A 26447-nucleotide genomic window follows, 5' to 3' on the forward strand; every position below is an offset into this window, starting at 1 on the left:
GTTCACACAGGTTTGATTTTTTTGTTGAAGGAGATATCAACCAGGCCAGCACAGCAACACAACAATCCTACCGGATTGTTGTGTTGCTGTGCTGGCCTGGTTGACTGCGCACATTTCCACGCACATTTCCTCCCAGGACAAAAACAATCATTTGTAAAAAAAATAAAAATAAATCACACCCGTGTGAACTGAGTGGTGTAAGGTCTGTCTGACGTAATGAAATCATGTCTGACGTAATGAAATTGTTTGTGCAGAAAAAATGAGCATGGTTGCTATGTTCACCCTGTTCACCCGGGTGTGATTTCATTACGTCAGTACAACAGGGTGAACATAGCAACCATGCTCATTTTTTCTGCACAAAAAAGCCAGTTGTAGGAGTGGTTTACACCACTCAAAAATCAGTATACATTATTTAACCCACCTCAGCCGGCCTCGCCAGTAAAGTAAAAATATCTCGACTGCGGGTAACCCGCGGGACCTGCGGACCTTACAGGTCGGCCCACGCAAGTTCGCAACGCTAGCATGTACCTGTACAATTCTTTGGATGTTGTGCATGATCATTGAGGTTTCCATCGACATGCTGGACATGCCCATGGTGACATTTCCCTGCCTTTGAAGATCATCCATCTGTTTAAAAAAAAAAAAAAAAAACGAGGTGGGGGAAGAAAAAAAAAAAGCAATTATGGCAAAACATTTTATATCAAATTCATGAATGAAGACACAAAAAAATATGAATGTTTTTTTATATATTCGTGTAAACCTTTGAAGACAACTGTTCCACTTTATCTGCCACTTTCCCCACGGCCAATCGGATTTCTGTGTTGTGCTGACGAGCCTCCGTCATCAAGAAGGAAGTGACATCGCTGGAGCCTGGAGGGAACACAAGTACCATCAGGATGAAATAACACCTTTCTTTTTGGGTCCTACTGAATTTCACCATTGTTCACATTATGTTATAATAATAATAATTAAAAAAAAAAAGTCTTCTGAAAGAATATATATATTCAAAGATTTGTGCTGCATTTTCACGATTTTTCAAAAATAGCAGACCTACAAGCTCGTAGCGCGCCACTCGGTGGCGCGCTATGAGCTTGTAGATCTGCTATTTTTCAATAGCTAAAGTATAACATTATGCAGTTAGACCAGTGGTCCTTGAGGGGTTCCAGGAGGTCCCCAGTTAAATAAATAGATTGATAGATGATAAATGATAACCAAATGGACCCTTATTAGATCTTTAACCCATTCTGACCTGAGATCAGATTCTAAAAATGTCTTCTACATCCTGACAGTTTTCTGAAAAAGCTATGTTTCTATGTCAGTCGTTCTTCGATTTTTCCAAAATAGCAGACCTACAAGCTCGTGGCGCGCCACTCGGTGGCGCGCTATGAGCTTGTAGATCTGCTATTTTTCAATAGCTAAAGCATAACATAATGCTAACACCAAAAGGGGTTCCCGCCCCAAAATGGGTTAACTCGTGAGAGTTGAGACTCTCAGGAGTTACATTATTGTTAAACATCTGCATTACTTAGTTTACAAGACGTCTACACAATTAGAGAATGTAGAAGAATTGTTACTTTGATCAACGTTTGCCCGTTATCTCTCCTAAATGGTACCAACGTCAATTGCGACAACAAAACATTCTAGGTTTTGGGTCCGAGAGGCTTAAGCTCATCAAACGGTGGTTCCGTGGCTCAAATGCAAAAATAAAATAAATAATTGAAATGAAAAGAGTTACTTGAAAACCACCGAGTTAGACCTTAGAACAAAACATTCCGCATGAAGTCGTAATATCAGCATGTAGGAGGGTGTGAACTCAGTGGGCTTAGTTTGTACAAAATTTGTTTGTTCGTTTGTTTTCACATACAAAAATATTCAGGAAATGATACACAAGGTCAATAAAAATGTAAAGGAGAAAGCCTAAAAACCCTCCAGGGGCTTGCAAGTGGCATTCTCCAAGCATGTTTATACATTTTTGTTTGTTTAAAGAAAAAACTTCATCATATTGAACATGCAGCTTATACATTAGAATACAGATAAATTACAGGGACAGTGAGAGGACGAAAATATACCGTTTAACCCTCTTATTGCTATACCTAATTAACTAATTAATGTGCCTTCAGCCAGCATTTTTCAAATGTTTAATTTGTCATTTTAATGCCAATAGAAAAATCCGCGATATACACACTATATCTCATTTTGACGGGGCAAGACTATAGTATTGGGACAATCAGTCCTGATGGTGGCGGTAACGTCACCATTTTGCCGATTCTGACCAAAGAGAGCGAGTGAACGATGACCACTTCCGGTTTGGATCAAAATATCCGGCAGTAGCTTTGCTACTGTGTTACACTCTCAGATGTCCGGAATGCTAAGCTATCATCGTATTTTTCATAACTAAGTCAAATTAAGCTCTAATCAAGCCAAAAACATCGCATTTTACGCAGCGATGCATGCGCGATCACGCGTGTGTGTGATCGACCGTGCACGCGCGGATTTTCGGCCGGTTTTAGGAAGATTACATCGGCCGTTAGCCAAATTAGCAAAAAAATGCAAAATTTTGCGACAATAAGCTCCCGATTATTGGGAATCAATCGATTACGTCCATTACGTCACTGGCCATAAGGGATTTATTGATTTCATTACGTCAATTACGTCAGTGGCCATAAAGGGGTTTTAACAAGAAAAAAGCACAATAGACAGAAGTCAGACAATAAAACCGCTATAGGAACCGCTATCCGAGTGCATGCCGACTCACCCATGTATGGAACGGTTTGTGCTTGGTGGTACAGAGGCTGCAGCTGAGAGGGAGCCACAGATGTCTGAGTGTAGGAGTAAGGCTATGGAGACAGAACATGACAGCTTAGCTTAGCATTAGCATTATCTTAGAATTTTTTTTTCTTTGTTTTTTAAAAAAAAAACAAAAACACTGTTTAAAATGTGTGTTTGTCTCACCTGGAAGGCATGGGTAGTGCCTCCGATGATCCCAGGCTGTGGGTGCATGTTGACGGGCAGTAAGGCAGAAGGCGGAGTCGCGTGGGGCTGAGAAAGCACTGTAGGGATCAATTATATAGAGAACAGCTTGTTAAAAAACCACTGTGTGTGTGTGTATAATGGCATGTACAAAATATGGATGGTTGAAAGTGGTTAACCCATTTGGACCCGAGATCAGATTCTAAAAATGTCTTCTACATCCTGACCGTTTTCTGAAAAAGCTATGTTTCTATGTCAGTGGTTCTTCAATTTTTCAAAAATAGCAGACCTACAAGCTCGTAGCGCGCCACTCGGTGGCGCGCTATGAGCTTGTAGATCTGCTATTTTTCAATAGCTAAAGCATAACATAATGCTAACACCAAAAAGGGTTCCCGCCCAAAATGGGTTAAGTCTGTCTGTGAGGCGTTACAAATATTTGATGAATGAAAAGTACTCAACGGTTTCCATATCCTGACACCAACGATATGTGTGGTTCTATTCGTAGAGAATTATTATTACAGTAAAAAAAAAAAAACATTTACAGCCGTGGGCCGTGGTTCAGCGGTCCAGGCACCTGGCAGTGTGCAGCGGGTTCGACTCTCGATCCCGACGGCCTTTACTGCATGTCACCCCCCTCCCCCCATCTCTCTCCCCATTTCCTGTCAGCCTACTGTCTGTCCCTCTATAAAAAAATATAAAATAAAGGCGAAAGCCACCAAAAAACATATAAAAAAAAAGAAAAAAAGAAACCATTTACATTAACTAAGATGGTGAAAGTGGGCTGCTCTACTTTTGGAATTGATCGGCTGTTGTAATCGGTGCAAAAAAAAGACTTTTGAATAAGTACTGTATGTATGGGTGGGCCTTCTGTCAGGTGTATACAGGGCTTAAAGCAACAAAAACAAAACAGGACTGAAACTGTTCAGACCATGTCCCAATTAGGGCATTAAGCAACTAGTCGACTAGTAAATCCACTAGTCGACCTTGTTGGTACTAGTTGACTAGTTGATAAGAAAAAAAGTTTATATTTTTTATTTTTTTCCCGATTTTGTAGGCCTCAAGATCAGGTAGATTATGGTTATAGTCACCATGTACACAGTTCTTCAATGTACAAATATTTATAAAAAAAAAAAAGTTTATTTTTTTAATTTATTTTATTTTTTACATAATAGGTAGTTAAACAACTAGTCGACTAGTAAACTAGGCAACTAGTCAACTAGTAAAAATGACTAGAAGTGAATGCCCTAGTCCCAATATGTGATTTGTAAGACGTTGTGAAAGGGGAACCCCCCAAATTTGCGTCGCTCTACCCCCGTCCTAGACGGGGACAAAAGTCGGTGTAATAAATCCTAAATAAATAACATGGCGCGCGCAGCGCACACCAATTTTTGGGGTGGTAAAATGGTGTTTTCCCAAAGTTGCCTTTACCGAATGTGTGTGCCAATCATGCTTCATGGATGTTGTATACTTGTATTATATCGCTAGTCTGGCCAATCAATTCATTTCTAATACTCATATCTTGAACTTACTGTAGGGATTGACTTTACAGTCACATAGTGCATAGCAGTGTGTTAAGCCCCGTGTAGGTGCTCCTCACCTTGTGCTGGGCCCGGAGGGGCAGTGGAAATCTGCACAGGAGAAGAGGGGGCAGCAGGTCGATCCTTGGCTCGGGAAACACCCGAGTCCTGGAGAGAATCACAGTTAATTAAACATCTACTAGCCTGAGCTAACGCGTTAGGTTTCTCAACTGTCTCTGTCCTGTGTCCAAGTGGCATGCTACAGCCCCCACTGTCTCCGTCCTGTGTCCAAGTGGCATGCTACAGCCCCCACTGTCTCCGTCCTGTGTCCAAGTGGCATGCTACACTACAGCCCCCACTGTCTCCTGCAAGACTAAAGAGACAGTCAATGGGGAAGATGGCTGTTGAGATGTTGGTGACACTTAAGTGTCCAGGCTTGACTCCTCCTTCATACAATACATCCAAGTCTCAGACCTCTATTTTTACATTTAAGGGGGAGACGGATTGTCTGTCCTGTGTTGCTTAAATCTTGCAGAAAACCTGCGTAAAACATTTCGGTTAAGGTCGACATATTTTTGGCAGTCATCCCTCCAGGCTATGGGATGCAACATCCCAAGGTAATCGCAGAGAGACTCAACACCTGCGCAGCACACGATGTGTCCCTTTGTTGTTGATATTGTTGAATATGTTAAGTCTTTGCTACCACAAACGAATCTATACACCGGTAGAAGAAAAATAAGTACAATACACTGTTTAATTTGCATGCATGCATGCATAGTGTTCTCGGCTCAAAAGTGAGCGGTGGTATTTCGACCATTGGTGTGCAAGTATAAAATCAGGTTTGAGGAAACGTTCCCCAGAGGAGTCACAGCCTGTTTACAACTACAGACAATAAGGTGCTCACCGGAGACGTACGGGTAAAAAAAAAACGTTAAAACCAAACCAAATTTTAATTCATAACTTTCATAATTTTAAATTGACTTCCTCTCGTCCACATTTTTTGAGTGCTCGGATGATCTCCTCTTCCTTTTTGGTTTAATGTTTGTTTGTTTTTCAGTCCAATGTTTGTTTTAAAAACGCCATTGACAATGAAGGGAAGATTTGTCCCTAACAAACATTAAATGCCATTAACAATAAAGAGAATTTAATGTTTGTGTTGGCACCGTTTGTTTTATATCACCATTACATCACCTAATCAACATGAGTTAGACTTTAATATATTAGCGCCCACTCACGTCACACGGGTGTGATTTTTAAGTCTACAATCCCGCTGATCCCTAGAAGCATCTTCAATACACGTTTAAGACATTCTTATCTCCTGTGAGCACCCGGTTGGCCTCCGAGGTTTTTGAGTGGTGTAAACCACTCCTACAACTGGCTTTGTTAGTCTGTCTGTCTGTCTGTCTGTCTGTCTGTCTGTCTGTGCTCAAAAAATCACACCCGTGTGAACTGAGTGGTGTAAGGTTTTATATAGCATGATCAGCTGTGGTCTGACGTAATGTCTGACGTAATGAAATAAGGTAAGGTATTATGTAGCCTGATCAGCTCTGATCTGACGTAATGAAATCACACCCGGATGTGATTTCACAACTGGCTTTTTCTGTGCAGAGAAAATGACCATGGTTGCTACGGTCATCCAGTTCACCCGGGTGTGATTTAATTACGTCAGAAATTATTTTGAACATAGCAACCATGCTCATTTTTTTCTGCACACAAAAGCCAGTTGTAGGAGTGGTTTACACCACTCAAAAATGAGCACGGTTGTTATGGTCACCCAGTTCACACGGGTGTGATTTCATTACATCAGACATTACGTCAGACCACAGCTGATCTGTCTATATAAGACCTTACACCACTCAGTTCAAACGGGTGTGATTTTTTTCTCTGCACCTCACTGTGAGTTTAAATATCTTTGCCATTTATGACATGCCCGAGAATAGGGACGGTCGGCCTTAAGTGCTTAAAGAAATCATCTCACCTCTAGTTCAGAGTCACTTGAGTCTGGCTGGCTGGTAACCCCCGTCAGAAAGGGCAACATTGGCTGACCCATCTTCGCCATGCGGGAGATCAGCTTGGCTTTGGTGGCATCTGGATTCTGCAGATAGGAAAAGAATGGTCAGGTCCTAACATTGCTCAGTCAGAGAGAGAGAGAGAGAGTGTGTGTGTGTGTGTGTGTGTGTGTGTGTGTGTGTGTGTGTGTGTGTGTGTGTGTGTGTGTGTGTGTGTGTGTGTGTGTGTGTGTGTGTGTGTGTGTGCAGCCGTTTACTTCAGAACAGTGCGTGTGATTACAGCATGCTTACTGTCAACTGTTCACTGAGGGAGTTCGACTTTGCTCGAAGTGGCGATTCACTGAAAGGGAGAAGGTAATGGGCAAATCAGCTTAGAAACCCAAGAATTAAGATAATTGTATTAAGCGTTTCTTTTAGGTCATGTGTGCAGTGCACCATGACCTCTATTTTTACATTTAAGGGGGAGACCTGTGTTGCTTAAATCTTGCAGAAAAACCTGCGTAAAACATTTCGGTTAAGGTTGACATATTTTTGGCAGTCATCCCTCCAGGCTATGGGATGCAACATCCCAAGGTAATCGCAGAGAGACTCACAACACCTGCGCAGCACACGATGTGTCCCTTTGTTGTTGATATTGTTGAATATGTTAAGTCTATGCTACCACAAACGAATCTATACACCGGTAGAAGAAAAGTAAGTACAATACACCGTTTAATTTGCATGCATGCATGGTGTTCTCGGCTCAAAAGTGAGCGTGTATTTTTCGGCCATTGGTGTGCAAACAAAGTATAAAATCAGGTTTGAGGAAAGGTTCCCCTAGAGGAGTCACAGAACGTGAGCGTGTTCTAGGGCATTCACTTCTAGTCATTTTTACTAGTTGACTAGTCGACTAGTTGTTTAACTACCTATTATGTAAAAAATAAAATAAATAAAAAAAATTAACTTTTTTTTTTTGGAAAACATTTTTTGTACATTGAAAAACTGTGTACATGTTGACTATAACTATAATCTACCTGATATTGAGGCCTACAAAATCGGGGAAAAAATAAACAAAATAAACTTTTTTTTTTTTATCAACTAGTCAACTAGTACCAACAAGGTCGACTAGTGGATTTACTAGTAGACTAGTAAACTAGTCGACTAGTCGACTAGTTGCTTAATGCCCTAGCGTGTTCCTACTTTGGTCCTGTGGCGGTGGGCTGGCTAGGAGGTTCTGGGGCCATGTTCTCCACGCTGGGAGCAGGGGAAGGGGTTGCGGAAGGGCCGTTTGAGTCCCGAGAGCTGGCACTGGCCCGGTCAGAGCCGCTGTCCTTGGAAAACTTTACCTGAGAGAGAGAGAGAAGAAACAAAACGGACGGCTGAAAAGACTGAACAGCTTTTATTATGGTTTGGCATTTTAATGCTTTATCCCATTTAGGCCCGACGTCGAAATAAGACAAGCGTTTGCTCTGAAAGAATAGATTTATTCAAAGATTTGTGGCGCATTTTTACGATTTTTCAAAAAATAGCAGACCTACAAGCTCGTAGCGCGCCACTCGGTGGCGCGCTATGAGCTTGTAGGTCTGCTATTTTTCCAATAGCTAAAGTATAACATAATGCTTAGTTAAAACACCAAAAGGGGTTCCCGTCCAGAATGGGTTATTCAATTCTACAATATATTTCCTGGTTGGTTGGAGCCTGTAATCGCAGCTCCAGGCTAAAAATATTAAAGGACCACCTTCTCCACTTTTCAAGCTATCTTCATATAATAGGTCCTCAATAATAATTATGATAAAAAAATCTACTCGGTCTGTGTCTCATAGAAGGGCTGTGGGCAGTTCAGAAACCAGTGACATCATCCTTAGGCAGATTTTTATTTATTTACAAAAATGTTTAGATTTTTATTATCGTGAGGCTTCCATTTTCGCAATTGTAACTTTTCAGGACTAGAAAAACTGCAGTTTCTATTAGCTTGGATTCCCCATCGATGATGTCACTGGTGGACGGGTTTCTGAACTGCCCACAGCCCTCCTATGAAACACAGACTGAGTAGAAAAAAATTGTGCCATTTTATCATGATTATTAGTGAGGACCTATTATATGAAGATAGGTTGAAAAGTGGTCCTTTAACATTACCATCAATGAGGAAAAGGGAATCTGGCCCGCAACCCGCCAAAACATTAAATACATGTCAAATATGTCTTTGAACTTTTATTAACGGTGCTTCTAAACTGTCTGTCTTAATAGGCTAATAATATCACTGGCAAGCACGCATGGTCCCGGGTGTTCCGACCACCGATGCAATGCAATTCATTTGTCACACACACGTGTGCGACATGGGTTGGCACTTGGCAGAGATTGAGACTCGAGAGAGGAGACAGAGGGGTTGAGGGGAGAAAAGAAAGACTCACCCGTACACCGCAGACATATAGCCTACAGTAGAGTTCTACAACAACAGGACTGGAGTCAGACGCTGAAAGAAAACGCCACTAAAGACCTGAGAAAAACTATTTGAAAACGTTTGGTGTCCAACTCCTCATTTAGCCTACAATCCACACACATGCGCGCAAACACACACACACACACAGTATGTCACACACTCTCGCGCGCGCGTGCACTGAAGGAAAGGGATAGGTGGTGCTGCTGGACTGCTGGTCAGCAGTTATAAAATATCTCACTCGCTCTGGAGTGTCGGTCAGAAAGGATGAGGCAAGATGGTAGTAGACAAGTCACCACTGTTCAAGGACGCACAGGGAAAATGTAAAAAAGGTTTAGAACAGAAAGTCCGTTGTGGTGAGAAAAGACAAACTGTCGCTCAAACACACACACACACTTCTCACAGTCACGTTGATGATAATTGTGTGCGGCCACGCTACCGCTACGTGCCTGCAGGGTGTGCTCATGGCACGTGCGTTGGGAGCGCACGGCACGCTCCGTGGCTATCACAGTCACGCTGTTTGGGGATTTCTTTTGTTGAAGGAGATATCAACCAGGCCAGCACAGCAACACAACCAGGGCTCGACACTATACACCTGCCCACCTGCCTGGGGCGGGTAAATAAAATGGTTCGGGCAGGTGAAGTTTGCTACCTGGTTTGCCCGACCGGGCAGGTGCACATTTTGAGTGGGGATGAAACAGTCTTTCGCTATAAACAACACGAGATACAACTGTCTTCAACGTGGTCAGAGTGCTCTGCGTCTCTCCCTATCGCTCTACAAAGTCCCTCTCCCCACAGCTTATAGTCCAATAATTAAATGGCAGAGGTTGGACAACATTGGATTATTTAGTTTCACCTGATTCTGACAGGACATTAGGTCTACTAGCCAGGATATAAAAATCTACCCTAATCTGCTAATACCCTAAATTGGCCTTAATCCAAGATGCCACCATTGACACCCTATTATAAAGGCAATATTTTCTATATTTCCTTATGCTTTAAGTAGCATGTGACGTGTCAAACAGGGGGTTTTCATGATTCTGAATCTATTCCAAGGGTTAGTTTTGCACAAAAAACACAAAAAACGGCCATAGCCATCATCACAAATGTGATGAGGTCAGCACATTTTGGGGACATTTGGGTAAGTGGCTATGGCCGAATTTAGTCTAACCCTTGGAATGGATTCAGAATCATGAAAACCCCCTAGTTTGACACGTAACATTTACTACTTAAAGCATAATGAAATTTAGACAATATTGCCTTATAATAGGGTGTCAATGGTGGCATCTTGGATTAAGGCAAATTTAGGGTACTAGCAGTGAGCAGATTTTGGTAGATTTTTTATCCTGGCTAGTAGACATAATGTCCTGTCAGAATCAGTTGAGAAACAAAATAATCCAATTTTCTGTACAAACTGAGAGGAATTCTTTACTTTATTTACTGGACTATACATACTGAGTGTGAAGTGGCTACGGCGTACATTCTGGCAAAAACAGCTAATCTACAAGTTTACAACGTCACCAGGTTGAAAAGGCCATACGTTTTCTCAAGCCAGGGCTCAAAATAGCGACCATTTTGGTCGCAAATGCACCTGAAATCTAATCTGTGCGACTTTACCCATTTTGACCTGAGATCAGATTCTAAAAAATGTCTTCTACATGCCTGACAGTTTTCTGTCTTTCAGCGGTTCTTCGATTTGTCAAAAATAGCAGACCTACAAGCTTGTAGCGCGCCACTCGGTGGTGCGCTATGAGCTTGTAGATCTGCTATTTTTCAATAGATAAAGCATAACATAATGCTAACACCAAAAGGGGTTCCCGCCCAAAATGGGCCACAAGTGGCACTTCTGCCCACCATTTTAGCTGGGTTGATTGGTTATTATTCTGCCACGCAACCCAATGGGAGGAAGGATTTACGTCGGTTCATTGGTTATTCTGCCACGCAACCCAATGGGGAAGATGGCTTCAGCTTGCATCTGCCCCCTCTTACCCTGGTCAGACAAGAGAGCGCGGGCACATATACGCGTGGCAAAAAAAAAAAAAAAAAAAAACGGAGAGCAGGTTCCTGGTTCCTGGTTTTGAAAAAGCGTCTCAGCTTGTTTGCCGACGCTGCAAGTTGAAGCCGCACGCAAGCGTCATTTAGAACCACCAGCTGTTTAAAAACCCGGGAAGAGACGCCTGGACCAGGTGGGTTTTTTTTGGCTTTGGTGCTTTTTTGGGCGCAATAGAGGACCTTACCCGTCGAAGCTCTGCTTCGAAGACAAGCGTGCTGTCGGCGGGGATGTGGTTGGCCACGCCCTTGGAGCCGTACGCCAGACTGGGCGGGATGACCATGACACGACGGCCCGCCTTCTTCATCCCCAGCATGCCTTCCTCCCAGCCCTGAATGAACACACGCACGCACGCACGCACGCACACACTCATCATCTGGGAAAACATGACCCCAAAGAAAAGCAACGAAAACCAACACACTTTTGTCCCCTGTTCTTTTTGCCATTTTCAGTGAGTTAAGCAGTGTTTCCCCATGGCAAATGAATTGCATTTTTGTAGCGCTTCTCTAAGTGCTTTACAATGGTTCATTCATTCATTCATACATTGGGAGGTGAAGCGGCGAACAGTCGACACCAGTCGTCCTCACTTCCCCCCCCCCTCAACACACACAAACTCATTGGTGTGTCTTGCCAAAGGACACTTCGACATGTGGGCAGGAGGAGCCGGGATTTATGGAGCTACATCCTGACAGTTTTCTGAAAAAGTTATGTTTCTATGTCAGTCGTTCTTCGATTTTTCTAAAATAGCAGACCTACAAGCTTGTAGCGCGCCACTCGGTGGCGTGCTATGAGCTTGTAGATCTGCTATTTTTCAATAGCTAATCCCATGGGCTGCGGTTATAAACAGAGGAAGAACAAGCAAGGCAATGAGAAAGAAAAAGAGAAACAGAAATGCAATGAGGAAAGGAGAGTCTGAGTGGGAGGAAGAGGAAAGAGAGCACAGCTACAGTTCCAATTAAGATCATTAATTAGACTAATTCATCACAACAAGGCAAAACAAAAACAAGAGATGACTCACTTTAATGACCTTTCCAGCTCCGAGTTTCACTCGAAGCAGTTTGTCTTTGTTCAAGTTCGAGTCAAACACCTGGAACAAAATCAAAAGTTAAAAGTATATACACTCGTTTCATGTTTCAAACATCAGTTAGTGTGTGTGTGTGTGTGTGTGTGTGCGTGCGAGAGACCGACATGCATAGGCTTTAGACTTGAATAAGCTGCGCTGCCTGCCTGCCTGTCACATCCAACAAATGAAGACATATTAAAAGACATGAAAGAGAGTAACACTGAAAGCAAACAACACTTCACCTGTCCAATGGCGTGGTTTTGCAGGAGCCAGCCTGTGTACGCCACTTGAAGGGAATCTCCGTTCTCTACTGCCTGACCGTCTCCCAGACTCAGGTCTTGAACGACCGCCGCGTCCAGGGAGGCGACGCTGTTCACTTTCGCCAGACACACCTGAAAGTAAGTAAGCGTAAGTAAGTAAGTCAAGCACTTTGATGTCGTTTGTTTAAAGCCACAGTAGTTGCCTCCAAGTGCCGCATTTTTAATGTAGTAAATGTTCATCTACAGACTAAAGACAATCAATATTTTCATGCAAAGAAAATTGAATCGTGTGAGAATCTTGATCTCAATTCTTGTGGAGGAAAATTGAGATTCACATTTTGGCGAGAGCCGTGCAGCACCAACAGTCCATTATACCCGTTGTCGACTGACAGAGGCCACAGAACTCCAAACTCTGACTTTTGTGGCCATGGACCAGGAAATAAATCCCAATGCATTTTTCCCATAGACATTTCAAAAAGTACTTATTTAACACATTGAGAGCCCACGCAAAACTGCCCAAAATCACTTTCACCTAGAAAATCCATTCACATTTTTTATAATTCAGCTGACTGTGGCGACACATGCTGGAACTTTTTACTTTGAAATGTTTTATAGTTTGAGTTATTTAATTTAAACGCCAAATGCATTCTCAATGGCGAAAACACAAACTTTGGCACCACGTGTTTAAAAATAAAGTGTTTTGATTTTTTAAAATAAAAAAAAATATATATATATATATTTTTTTATTTTAAAAAATAATATATATATATATATTTTTTTTTTTCCAAAGACGTCCACAGACGTCTTGGGCTATGCACGTGCGGTAATACCCAGGACGTCCACAGACGTTTTGGGCACAAAATGTGTTAAAGACGGTTACGCCGCGGACAAAGCCAACTCGAGTCGTGACAACTCACTTTCTGAAATGTCTATGAGGAAAATGAACGGAGAATAATTTCCAGGTCCATGGTAGGGGGCGGGACTGCGACGCACTATAACGGAACACTGCCACAAGTGTCAAATATTTGCCACAAGCCCAGTTGATCAATGTCTCTCCAATATACCCCCGACTGTCCCTCTCACCTCTTTGCAGAAGTCTGCTGCAACTTTCTCCGCTTCAAACATGAGGGACCAGTTCTGCCGCTGGTCGTCATAAAAAGTGCAATAGTTGTTGGGCTGAACCTGTGGGGGAGAGGAAGTGCCACAACAATGTGTTACAGGAATGAAACGAAATGTTGCAAAAGGGAATATCTCCCATTGGATATTTATGAGAATGGTACAAAGAAAACAAGAACAGCAGATCATTTCCCTAAATCCAAGTATGGTGATGAAAAAAAAAGGCAGGGCAATAATATTGACAGACTCCACATATGCTTTGTAGCCACGTTATTCCCTTAGAGTATATATTAATAGAGACGGCACCCGGAGGAAACGCTGAGGAGAAATGGACATAGTGGCCGAATTTGGTATTGCAGCGCTGGGCCAAACTCATGAACGCGCTGGTCCGTTGACTATCATTGTGCACGTTCACGATGACACGTGAACGCAGTTTCATACGTGAACGCCGCTGTTTCATACGTGAACGCGTGCAATGATAGTCAACGGCCAAGCGCGTTCATGAGTTTGGGGAAAATCCATCCCAGAATGCACTCTGTTCCTTAGTGAAATCGCCTCATGCGCTTTTGAGCAACTTAAAGGAGAATTCCATGCTAGAAGGCTTTTTTACCTTTCTTACCTTTCTTTGTAGTCGTTACGTCCCCACCAAAGAGGTCCAGGTGTTTTTTTGTGCAAAAACTCCTTATTGGCTATTTCCCCTACCATAAGCCCTCAATGAATTGCATTGAATGGGAATTGAATGGGGCTATGGGGTGTTGTGCTAATTCGCTTATTTCCATCGAAATAAGTAGTAAAGTGTGCCGCTTGGGATATTATTTACATTATGAAGAGAGGATATATACAAAAAAATAATAATTTTGAGCGATGGAAATAAGCGAATTAGCACAACACCCAATAGCCCCATTCAATTCCCATTCACTTCAATGCAATTCATTTAGCGCTTATGGTAGGGGAAATAGCCAATAAGGAGCTTTTGCACAAAATAACACCTGGACCTCTTTGGTGGGGACGTAACAACTACAAAGAAAGGTAAGAAAGCCTTTTAGTATGGAATTCTCCTTTAATGCAAGTGGATGGGAGGAGATATCCGGTGCCGTCTCTATTCATACAGTTGGGTGCCACCGATATTGTCCTTTTCTTTTTGCTGAGGTTTGCGTGATCTGCGCAAAAGGACAGTTAACCCATTTTGGGGCGGGAACCCCTTTTGGTGTTTTAAACATTGTTATAATTTAGCTATTGAAAAATAGCAGATCTACAAGCTCATAGCGCGCCACCGAGTGGCGCGCTACGAGCTCGTAGGTCTGCTATTTTTGAAAAATCGTGAAAATATTTATTTCAGAAAACTGGAGGATTTAGAAGGATTTAAAAAAAAATTGAGGTCAGGCCTAAATGGGTCAAATGATAAGGGACAATATCGGTGGCACCCAACTGTATATATACTCTAAGGTTATTCCCCCAAAGACAATGTAAAGTGACAGTGATCATTGTGACAAGCCGTTTACCCTCTGCTCACCGTGAAAACGAAGCCAGTATGAATCCTGGCCGCGGTCACTTGTTTCTGCTGGCTCACATAAAGCAACAGTTTGTACTGAAAATGAGAAACGGAAGAGGCACTTCATTTATTTTTTTTTACCAAATTCAAACGTTTAGGATAATCTGAAATGACCGACAACCAATTAGCTCCTCCAACCTCTTTCGTCGAGTGGTTGCCAAGTACCGCGGCACCCAGTTTTCCTTGCTTGACGTACTGTCCGTTAATGCTGTGCAACAGAAATGAATTTGAGAAAGGCTAAAGCAGCTTGGCAAGCACTTCAATCAATTGACTTTTAGCCTAAGGCGCCACCGTCTCCGAGTGGTGGAGGGTCACGGGACGATGTACAGAAGCTGAACAATTAGATTGCTCACAAATAAAACGCAGCATTGATAGGTTTTATATGTCTTAGTAATATTAAAATAATTACAATTATATAGCTATATAATGTAAAACGCATCACTAAAAACAGGCCATCTACACATGGTTGCACCGGAAACAGGTTAGCAGATCTACAAGCTCACAATGAATTGTGTCAATCAGGCTTTGGATACCGTCTCTGTTGGGTGGAAACCTCATAAGTCCAAAACTGTTACCCAAAAAGTGTATTTTTGCATTTTTGCAATTTTTGCAATGCATTTTTTCAGCATATTTAGATTTAGTCTTAGTCTTTTGAATAACACACCATTTAGTCTGAGTCCTATTCAGTCTTCTGAAAAAAACTTAAGTCTTTTAGTCTTAGTCTACAAAATTAACACGCGTCCAAAATAGCTTGTAGATCTGCTATTTTGGATGCTTTTTGCGTGACGCAGTCATATGATCAAGTAGGGCATTAACTTACGAAAAACCATACAGAAACGATGCACCGGTGAAGGCAACCAACACTTTATTACATGAAATTATTGTACTTACTATCTGAAGGCTTGGACTGCTGTGGCCAGTAACACTGCAGGGGCACCAGGGGGCGCTGCAGCGAGTTTCTGGGAAGGAAGCACTACGAATGGACAACAAACACGATATTCATTGCATTAGGTTTTGTTGCGGTGCCCATATATAGAGTATAGACACAATAAGCACATTAACAAAACGTATAAATGACATTACTAATTACGGTGGATTATGGTATGCACAGATAAAAATATGTGAATAAACATATATATATATATACAAATATATTAAAAGGAATATTTTCCCTTCTTTAAAATGAATGTGTGTTAATTGGTCAGATTCAAAAGAATGGCGAAACCCCACAAATGGCTGGTGGCAATCTATCTCACCTGGGTTTGAGGTATTTGATTGATTTGATTGATCTCACCTGGGTTTGAGGTCTTTGATTGATTGATTTGATTGATCTCACCTGGGTTTGAGGTCTTTCTGGGCTGTTTTGGTGCCGTGTACTGGAATGATTCATTGCCATGACTCGCTGCTTGGTCCAGTCCAAACAACGAGGCCAGCTTGGCCCTGGGAACAGAACAGAGTAAAAACAAAAAAGATATATGATCCCTTTAGTTTAACCCCTTTAGACCTGAGGATGATTCTACAAATGCCTTCTAAATCCTGGCAGTTTTCTGAAAAACCCCATGTTTCTAGGTCAGTGGTTCTCAACCTTTTTCATGTCAAGGACCCCTGGAATTATCTGCATAAAGCCGCGGACCCCGTTCTGAAAATATGTTGTTTGATGCTCATATTAACCTTAGGAATTATTAAGTTGTTTTTGTATTAGCACGTTCATTCCATAGGGCTAGAGTACCACACATGGACATATGACATCGACTTGCGACAGGAGCAGACCCTATTGAGTGAAAGATTAGCTTTTTATGAAAGAAATAACATATTTAAGGTGTTTAGTTATAGAGGGCAAGTATAATGTTTTAACTAAGGCATATTTGTCTTAATAGCCAGGGTTCCTTTTAACCACTTTTACCCATTTAGACCCGAGGACGATTGTCTCTTCTAAATCCTGACAGTTTTCTGAAAAACCTGTGTTTTTTCTATGTCAGGGGTTCTCAAACATTTCCATGTCAAGGACCACCAAAGATATACAGTAGTATCTCACAAAAGTGAGTACACCCCTCGCATTTCTGCAAATATTTCATTATATCTCTTCATGAGACAACACTGAAGAAATGACACATTGGTACAGCTTGGATATCAGTGTAGATTTTATTTTCCCCTCAAAACAACCAAAAAACACAGCCATAAATTCCAAACTGCTGGCAACAAAAGTGAGTACACCCTTAAAGGGGAATACGACTAATTTTCAACATTTTACTATGTCATTAATATACATTTGAGCTGTCCCCCCCCCCCCCCCCCTCCAATGGGGTGGGGGACTTTTTATTATTTCCACACAACAACTCAAAAGGTATATTAATGACAGTCAAATGTTGAAAATTAGAGGTATTCCCCTTTAAGTGAAAATGTCCAAATTGGGCCCAAGTGTCAATATTTTGTGTGGCCACCATTACTTTCCAGCACTGCCTTCACCCTCCTGGGCATGGAGTTCACCAGAGCTTCACAGGTTGCCACTGGAATCATCTCCCACTCCTCCATGACGACATCACGGAGCTGTAAGATGTTAGAGACCTTTAATACGCTCCTCCACCTTCCGTTTGAGGATGCCCCAGAGATACTCAATAGGGTTTATGTCTGGAGACATGCTTGGCCATGCTTAGTCTCAGCTTCTTTAGGAAGGCAATGGTCATCTTGGAGGAGTGTCGGGGGTCATTATGTTGGAATACTGCCCTGCGGCCCAGTTTCTGAAGGGAGGGGATCATGCTCTGCTTCAGTATGTATGTTGGCATTCATGGTTCCCTCAATTAACTGTAGATTCCCAGTGCTGGCAGCACTCATACAGCCCCAGACCATGACACTCCCACCACCATACTTGACTGTAGGCAAGACACACTGGTCTTTGTACTCCTCACGTGGTTGCCGCCACACACTCTTGACACCATCTGAACCAAATAATATTATCTTGGTCACATCAGACCACAGGACATGGTTCCAGTAATCCATGATGTCTTTAGTCTGATTGTCTGCAGCAAACCACTTGCGGGCTTTCTTGAGCATCATCTTTAGAAGAGGCTTCCTTCTGGGACGACAGCCATAGAGACCAATTTGATGCAGTGTGTAGTGTGGCGTATGGACTGAGCACCGACAGGCTGACCCACCCCTTCAAACTCTGCAGCAATGCTGGCAGCACTCCCACGTCCATTTCCCAAAGACAACCTCGGGATATGACGCCGAGCATGATCCCCTCCCTTCAGAGACTGGGCCGCAGGGCAGTATTCCAACATGATAATGACCCGGCCCAAACACTCCTCCAAGATGACCACTGCCGTCCTAAAGAAGCTGAGAGTAAAGGTGATGGACTGGCCAAGCATGTCTCCAGACATAAACCCTATTGAGCATCTCTGGGGCATCCTCAAACGGAAGGTGGAGGAGCGTATTAAAGGTCTCTAACATCTACCAGCTCTGTGATGTCGTCATGGAGGAGTGGGAGATGATTCCAGTGGCAACCTGTGAAGCTCTGGTGAACTCCATGCCCAGGAGGGTGAAGGCAGTGCTGGAAAGTAATGGTGGCCACACAAAATATTGACACTTGGGCCCAATTTGGACTTTTTCACTTTTGTTGCCAGCAGTTTGGAATTAATGGCTGTTTTTAGTTATTTTGAGGGGGAAATAAAATCTACACCGATGTCCAAGCTGTACACTGACTACTTTACATTGTATCAAAGTGTCATTTCTTCAGTGTTGTCTCATGAAGAGATATTATGAAATATTTGCAGAAATGCAAGGGGTGTACTCACTTGTGTGAGATACTGTATGCAATTGGCCGCCGACCCCCGTCTGAAAATTATGTTGTTCCAGGGACCCCCCCCCCCACAGAAGCAAAGATTTGAGTTAAAAACGTTCACTCTGAAAGAATATATATTCAAAGATTTGCGCCACATTTTCAAGATTTTTTAAAAATAGCAGATCCACAAGCTTGTAGGTCTGCTATTTTTCAATAGCTAAAGTATAACATTAAAACACCAAAAGGGGTTCCTGTCCTGAATGGGTTAACCTTAACCATTATCTAAAACTTTTGCCATTGACAAATAGCAGATATACAATACAAGCTCGTAGCGTTTCACAGCAAACGTTTTTTATTAACTCTCATCTTTGCTTCTTGGGCGGTCCCACCGTCCCAGATGGGGGTCGGCAGCACAATTACATAAAAATGCTTGGAGTCTTTGACATGAAATAGTTTGAGAACCACCGATGTACAAACATAGGTTTTTCAGAAAATTGTCATGATTTAGGGAGACATTTGTAGAATCTGGTCTCAGGTCTTAAACTCATTCTGGGCGGGAACCCCTTTTGGTGTTAGCATTATGCTATGCTTTAGCTATTGAAAAATAGCAGATCTACAAGCTCATAGCGCGCCACCGAGTGGCGCGCTATGAGCTTGTAGGTCTGCTATTTTTGAAAAATCGAAGAACGACTGACATACAAACATAGCTCTTCCAGAAAACTGTCATTTTCAAACAGACATTTTTAGAATCTGATCTCAGGTCAAAATGGGTTAAATAATAGGTTGAGAAACCAAGAAGGGGAATTATCACAGGCAGGCAGGCAAATATAAAGGTCCATTTTTAACTAGTTGGTAAAGTTGTCTGCCTTATTTTATGTATTGGTTATGCCAGCTTGTCACTTCTTGTACACAGAAAATGTTTGACTCCTGCCATGTTAGAAACACTAGATTTGACATGGCATGAAAAGCCATCTCCGAGTCTGTAAATGTCTCCAATAATTAAGAGGGCAAAAAGGTCAAAGCCACTGACAGTACACGATCAAGAACATTTCCCACATTAATTAAAGACCAAAGCTACTTGTACAAGACTTCCAACTTGATTTGGAGGATTATGAGAGCTACTGCTGTTTGCTCATAGTTGAGCATTTCCTACCGCCACACTAAGCCAGTCACATACAAGTCAGCCAGACAATGGGCTAGTTTGTACTTCCCATATTGCACTATAAAAATGCAAGTCATAAGCAGTCAACAGGCTAAGCTTGCTTACATTTACAAAAAAAACTAACCACTGGCATGATCTATCCAAACCCATTAAACAAATCAACTTTTGGATAACAGAAAGTCTAGACCATAGGTCTAGATTTAGATTTCACGCTGCCCCACTGTGGAATGGGAGAAATGGGGAAACAACCTTGCTGCTGGCATAACAAGAGATTAACGTTGAATAAATGTGGGGGGAAACCCCAAGATTCTGGACTAAAACAGTCACAGGAAGAGTGGACAAATTGGCTACTTTTCCCAAAATGTAAAAAAAAAAAAAAAAAAAAAAAACAGATTTGGAAAAAAAACATTAAAACCCGAAAAGCATCTATATTTCTGAAAACTTGCGTTAGGATTTAGAAAGCGTTTTTTTTAAATCGGCTTCAGGTCTAAATAGGCCAAGTAATGCAAGTAATGATTAGAAGATGTCATCATCATCTATGAATTGATGGCTTAGGGCCTAAATGGAAACAAGACCGCAAGGACTTTGTTTGGTGCTATGCTATCCCCTTTGGACTGGAGTGTTTGACTGTACTCTGTTGCCGTTAATACATTTCTGTCAAATTAACTATTCAATCAATGTTTTAACAATGTTTTTCGACAATAAGACCTCATATATCTTTTCTACAATTACTACAAAACCTGTATATCCTAGTAGTCATGTGGGGCATAAACAAGAAGTTGAAGGGTAACTTACATATTAGTCTGATAATGAAGTCTTTACATTACTTATGACCATTTTCTACATTATTTTTCTTTTTTACATTTAGGGGAAGAAATAGCCAATTGAACACTCTTGCCCACTCTTCCTGTATGCATTTCCAGATCATATAATTTCAAATGCTGGGGCTTTAACAGACCCATGAAAGTCCCTCCACAGGTAGTCGTTGGTATCTCCCAGGATGTTCATGGTCAACGCTATGAGGCCTTCATCTCCGACGGCGAGGAAGTGAGGAGAGCTTTGACAGCGTGCTCGCAGTTGCATGCGGTGGGAGACCACAAACCACCTAATAATACACCCCGCCGGTAGCTTCTCCTCCTCCACTGCAGGCGTTAAGGATTCCCTGTGCGGCGCTGGCCCCCAAAACAGTCCCAAATCTTTTGACCTCCTGGCTCTAGTCTCTATCCTGGCTCCAGCGTGGTCGCACTTCTGTGGCACATTCAACAGCATAGCAGAGAAGGGCATGGAGCTTGCGTGCTCACTCACTCACTCACTTGTGTGCTCTCAGTCTCGTTAACGAGCTGAGAAGTGTGGTTAGCAGGCAGCCCATCTCGCCTGGGCTCCTCCGGACTAACGAGCAACATGTGAAAGGAATTAGTAGCCATAGCCATTCACTCCTCCTTCCTTTCACCATCCATCAACTCCCTGCCTTAAACCCCTTAACTTGGAATTGTATTAAACCAGCTCACAACATTGTGGGGACATTATTTATCACATAGCAATCATGGAATGTTAGAAAACTCCCTAAATGCCTCAAGATCAGGTGGTAGACCGTTTATAGTAGTGATTACACAAGTTAACCAAAATGGACCCGGACCCCTTTCATCAGCATGCCATATCGGGGTGAACGCAGCACATGACATAATGCAGTTAATAGAAGTGTTTTCCCCTCCTATGCCCAGCTGTTAGTGTGTGTGCTAAAACAATAAACACACATGTCGCTGACCGCTACAATAACCTTAATAGAGAAAATACATCATAAATAAATACTGAAACCAGATAAACAAGTTTATGCATGCACTATGTGTACTATGTAAACTCTAAATTTCCTCTTTTCTTTTTTTTTATAATTTGGGGACCCCCCAAAATAATGTGGGGGGTCGCGACCCACAGGTTGAGAACCCCTGTCCTAACACAAACACTAAATGCCATTGCCAATGAATGGACAATTTTGAGTGTTTGTGTAAACACAAACATTGCGTAACACAAACGACGAAGGTGAGGACGCAAATTCTGACTGGCCGGAATGAGATGATGCATGATGATGTACGATGATAAGGGCGCCCCTCACTTCACACGGGTGTGATTTTTAGGTGTACCATACCAGTCAGCCAGCAAGCACTGATAATAATACTATTAGCTATTGTCAATGCTTGCTCCTATTTAGGTAGCCTTGGATCTATCATAGGTGTATTTTATCGATTTTGACATTTGACATTTGCCTCCTTAGGCATACTTAAGATACTAGCAGACTCATTTCATTGGCTGCCGCCGTCTCTGTACCCTGTTATTATGACATGGAAAAGGGTCCATTCTTTCGCATTGATGACACATCATTAATGTTCTCTGATGTTTGCCGATGAAGTGTCCATTCATAGAATGCAGACTGCTCACTCCCTGAAAATGCCTAGCGCAGGGGGTCCATGACACCTAGGGGGTCCTCTAACTCACTACCAAATCTGTGTGATAAGAACTTTTTTTTTGTTTTTTTTTACATTAACCACATGAGCAGCACCCTTCTAGCAGCATGCCTATTCTGAGGGGAACATTTGCTGAAATAGCAGATCTACAAGCTCACAACGCCTCACAGTGCGAGTTTTCCAAGTACTAAGGCCGGGTTTAACAATTTAGGCATTTAGTTTAGCAGACGATGTTAATCCAGAGCGATTTACAATAAGCAAGAACACCACAAGATCCAGGACAGGGTAAACATTCAAATGCATAGATCTAGGATCTAGGATCATAGGTAAACTGAGAACCTACCGTATCATCCCGTATAGCAGTAGAATGTCGGTAACTATGAACACAACATACATGCTATTATCTAAATTACATATTTTAGCCCTTGCAAGCTTTCGCCTGCAAGGTCGTCGAGGGTAGGGCAAGTGCTACGGGCTAAGATGGAGTCTGAAGAGGTGAGTTTTCAGCCAATGGGAGGGAGCAGAGAAGGGGGCCCAGGAGACATGTGAAATGTTTTGGTTGGTTGAAGACAAAGCGTGCTGCTTGCATTCTGGAACAATTTGAGATGCTTAAATTAAGTGCACATGCACAGTAAGTGAGGAGGCGATGTTTTGATATGACTGATGTCTGGAGAAGGAGCCGGGCTGACTCCTTGGGTGAGGAAGGATCTAATCCTTTGAATGTCGTAGAGTGTAAACCTACAGGATTGAGTGACTGCTGGTGTGATCATGTGTGCCTTGAATGAGAGCCGACCGTCCAGGACAACACCAAAGGTTCTTGGCATTTAAGTGTAAATGGACAAATGGTGCATTTTATATAGCGCCTTTATCCAAGGCACTTTACATAGATGCATGTGCATTACATTCACCCATTCATACACACATTCACACACCGATGCCGGAGGAAACCATGCAAGGCACCAACCTCCACACCGGGAGCAATTAGGGGTTCAGACTCAGAGTCTTGCTCAAATACACTTCGACACCAACTCTGGGGGAGCCCGGGTTCGAACTGGGAACCTTGCGGTTCCCATCCGGTCACTACCTCTGAGTTAGCCGCAATTTGCAACACTTTTATAATGGGATGAATCTAGAGTTGCAATACCCTCCATTCATCCAATTTGCGTTTGCGATCTGCTTGTATTAAACAACGTTGAACTCAACCAACATCGCAGATCTAGGCCAAGCTTGAATTATCCTCTTTCAATCTGCCGAGCTTTTGTTTCATAAAAATCCACAGTAGACATGTTATGATCTAATGAGCTGTCAAGAAATTCTGTGCAGGTGATTCTTTTTCTAAGTGTTGGAGTTTGGAAGCACTCGTTTTTATTAATGCCTCCTGCATTATGTGCAAATTCGAAACAGGTGGTATGCAGGGCCGTTCAGTGACTTCAACGAGTGCTTCCAAACTTCAACACTTAAAAAAAGAATCACCTGCACAGAATTTATTGACAGAAAGTAGCTCATAACATGTCTACGGTGGATTTTTATGAAACAAAAGCTTGGCAGATTGAAAGAGGATAAATCAAGCTTGGCCTAGAGCTGCGATGTCGGTGAGTTTAACGTTGTTTAATACAAGCAGATCGCAAACGCAAATTGGATGAATGGGGAGTCAATGGAGGGAATTGCAACTCTAGATTCATCCCATTATTTAAAAAAATCTAGAGTTGCAAATTGCGGCTACCTCTTGAGTGTCTTATTAACTGCCTGAAAATACACATTAACATGGATGCAACACAACACTACACATTGACAGTACTGTCAAACAAGTCTATGAAAACTGCCCCCCCCCTGGCCAGCCGGGGCGCCTGATGGAGGGGAAAGGAACTGGTTGGAATAACGTGTACCCTCCACGCGCTACGTCCAACCAGGGAAACTCCCCCTGTCAGGTGTAAAGGAGCGACTTGGACACTCATGCATGAAGGAAGCATGAGTTCAAGTCCGTTGCTCTCCCCAGGTTGGCGGAGGGTGTGTAGAGCTCAGGATCACATTAGATAATTGACACAGGGGTGAAAAATGGGTTACAAAATCGTGGGATAAAAATTATAATAAAAAAATAATAATAAAGTCTATGAAGCCATCTATGAAAAGGTTTGTGAAACACAATGTTAGGGTCACACTCCCTACTTCATCTCTCTCTCTCTCTCTCTCTCCCCCTCTCACTCTCCCCCTCTCTGTCTCTCTCTCTCTCTCTCTCTCAGCTAGTGGGTCCTTGGTCTGAAAAACGACCCCTGAACTAGAGAATGGCATCTGATAGAAATGGCAAGTGTCAGTCAGTTAATGGAATTTACTGAGGAGGACAAGAGGTCACACTGATCTAATGCGCCATGGTGTGGCAGTCAGAAATCAATGGAGGGATCAGATGTAAGCATGTGACCACTCATCAGACCACAGCGGCTCTTGGGCTGGGGCAAGAAGAAATGCAGAACAGCATTGAACATGAAAGCAACTTTCTTCTTCTGCCTTTGAGCAAACTAGTTAATTGGCTTGATAGTACTAATCTTTTATTTTGTTTCATTGTTGTTATTATTGACCACAAAAGAGGCTGTAGCTGTAGCGCTTCCAGTCCATGTTGAATCGGTCGAGGGTTTGCGATGCTGCAATGTTGACAGTCCAAGAAAGACAAAGTAGAGACTACACAGAGGCAATCAAACGTTAGCTCACACAGGCTAACGTTAGCTGGACAACAGTCAACAAAACTCACCCTCCAGTCGGGGACAAGAAATCCGCGTCGTCGTCATCACCGCCGCCGCCAAACATATTTATGCTTTTCGGGTCGTTTTCCGCTGCTTTCAAGTTACAGTCATGTGTAAATAGTAATGACACTGCGCCTTGTTTTTGCTCAGCTAGGGTGGTTTAATTTCTTTGACAGCAGCAGACACTGAGCTTGTGTGCATGTTCCTCTTCCTGGTACTGCTGGAGTCAGCTGACACCAGGCTGACCAATCACCTGACCAGTCTTCTGACACCAGGGTGTAGTGTACACACGGTGCCACTAGGGGGCACCGTCTGATAATCAGGCTAGGACCACCATTAAACAGGCAAACTTTGATCAAAATAACAATTCTTCTACATTCTCTAATTGTGGTAGGCTTCTTGTAAATTAACAACAATTTAAGTTAAAGATCTACAGTATAAGGGTACAGATTTGGTTACCAACTCTCCATCATTTAAGTATAACTGGGGACAACCTGGAACCCCCCCGGACCACTGGTTGAGAGCCACTGACCTACTACATTAGCCTATGTTATCATACATACACATGCTGTATTTATTCATATCATAGCTTATAGGTTTCACAACTCTTTTTGAATTATATAGTTAGACCCTTTTCTTTCTTTCTCTCTCTCTCTCTTTTTTAGATTAGAACAGTGGTTCTGAAATGTTTTAATTTTATGGATCTGCAAAAGCATAACTCTGAGGGACTGTAGGCTACAATTAAGTAGATCATGGATTAGCATACAGGTCCATTTGGTTCTGTTTGTAGGCTACATTCAGAGTCACCGTGGCAGCGGTGGCCGAACGGATAGCGGCGCGGTCTAGATACCGGAAGGTTCCCAGTTCGAATCAGCCGTCCGACACGTTAAAATTACCACCGCTGAAATGCCCTTGAACAAGGCATCAACCACTACGATGAAATGTGTTCTATGAGCACTGGCTGGCTGGAAACAAGTTCTTGAGCTTAGCCCAAATACCCTGGGTAAATATAGATTTCATTTCATTTCATTTCATTTCACAAACATGCACACTCAGGTTGTAGTTCACTAAAGAATTGAGGGATTGTTGAAAATAAATTGGCTCTGACGTTGCCGGTTGTGTGATCTCTGTGTCTTCTGTGTGGTTATAGCTCATTTTCAAGCACCTATAGATTCCTAGAATAGCATATTATTGCATTGTTTCCCCTAAAAGACATTTGCCATCATTGTGAACAGATATATCTCCCATTCCATCCAGCAATTCATTCAATATTCATTTTCAAGGTATAGTGTAACCCAGCCAACATGGCAACCCGAAAATGGCAACCCATGTCAACTGTCAATCAAGACAGTATAAAGGT

General features: G+C 42.4%; 1 protein-coding gene across 3 annotated transcripts in view; it reads right to left on the bottom strand.

The window, feature by feature from the left end:
- fkbp15b (FKBP prolyl isomerase family member 15b) overlaps positions 1-25287 on the bottom strand; it is a 63735-nt gene extending 38448 nt beyond the window's left edge. For 2 of the 3 annotated variants that reach the window (XM_079517351.1, XM_079517352.1), the window contains exons 1-17: positions 20852-21219; positions 16290-16393; positions 15845-15926; positions 15092-15161; positions 14915-14989; positions 13369-13467; positions 12268-12417; positions 11981-12049; positions 11150-11293; positions 7676-7821; positions 6788-6836; positions 6466-6582; positions 4568-4655; positions 2953-3050; positions 2756-2837; positions 761-870; positions 529-627 (exon numbers count right to left, since the gene is read on the bottom strand). In XM_079517351.1, the coding sequence (XP_079373477.1) occupies positions 529-627; positions 761-870; positions 2756-2837; positions 2953-3050; positions 4568-4655; positions 6466-6582; positions 6788-6836; positions 7676-7821; positions 11150-11293; positions 11981-12049; positions 12268-12417; positions 13369-13467; positions 14915-14989; positions 15092-15161; positions 15845-15926; positions 16290-16393; positions 20852-21177 (1908 nt within the window). In that variant the 5' untranslated portion in view covers positions 21178-21219. Of the gene's footprint in view, positions 1-528; positions 628-760; positions 871-2755; positions 2838-2952; positions 3051-4567; positions 4656-6465; positions 6583-6787; positions 6837-7675; positions 7822-11149; positions 11294-11980; positions 12050-12267; positions 12418-13368; positions 13468-14914; positions 14990-15091; positions 15162-15844; positions 15927-16289; positions 16394-20851; positions 21220-25095 lie in introns of those variants that run through there. The other variant, XM_079517353.1, reaches the window with a different exon arrangement.
- Positions 25288-26447: the final 1160 nt, after the last annotated feature.

The sequence above is a fragment of the Electrona antarctica genome, assembly GCF_951216825.1.
Source record: "Electrona antarctica genome assembly, chromosome: 12".
Taxonomy (NCBI): Eukaryota; Metazoa; Chordata; class Actinopteri; order Myctophiformes; family Myctophidae; genus Electrona; species Electrona antarctica.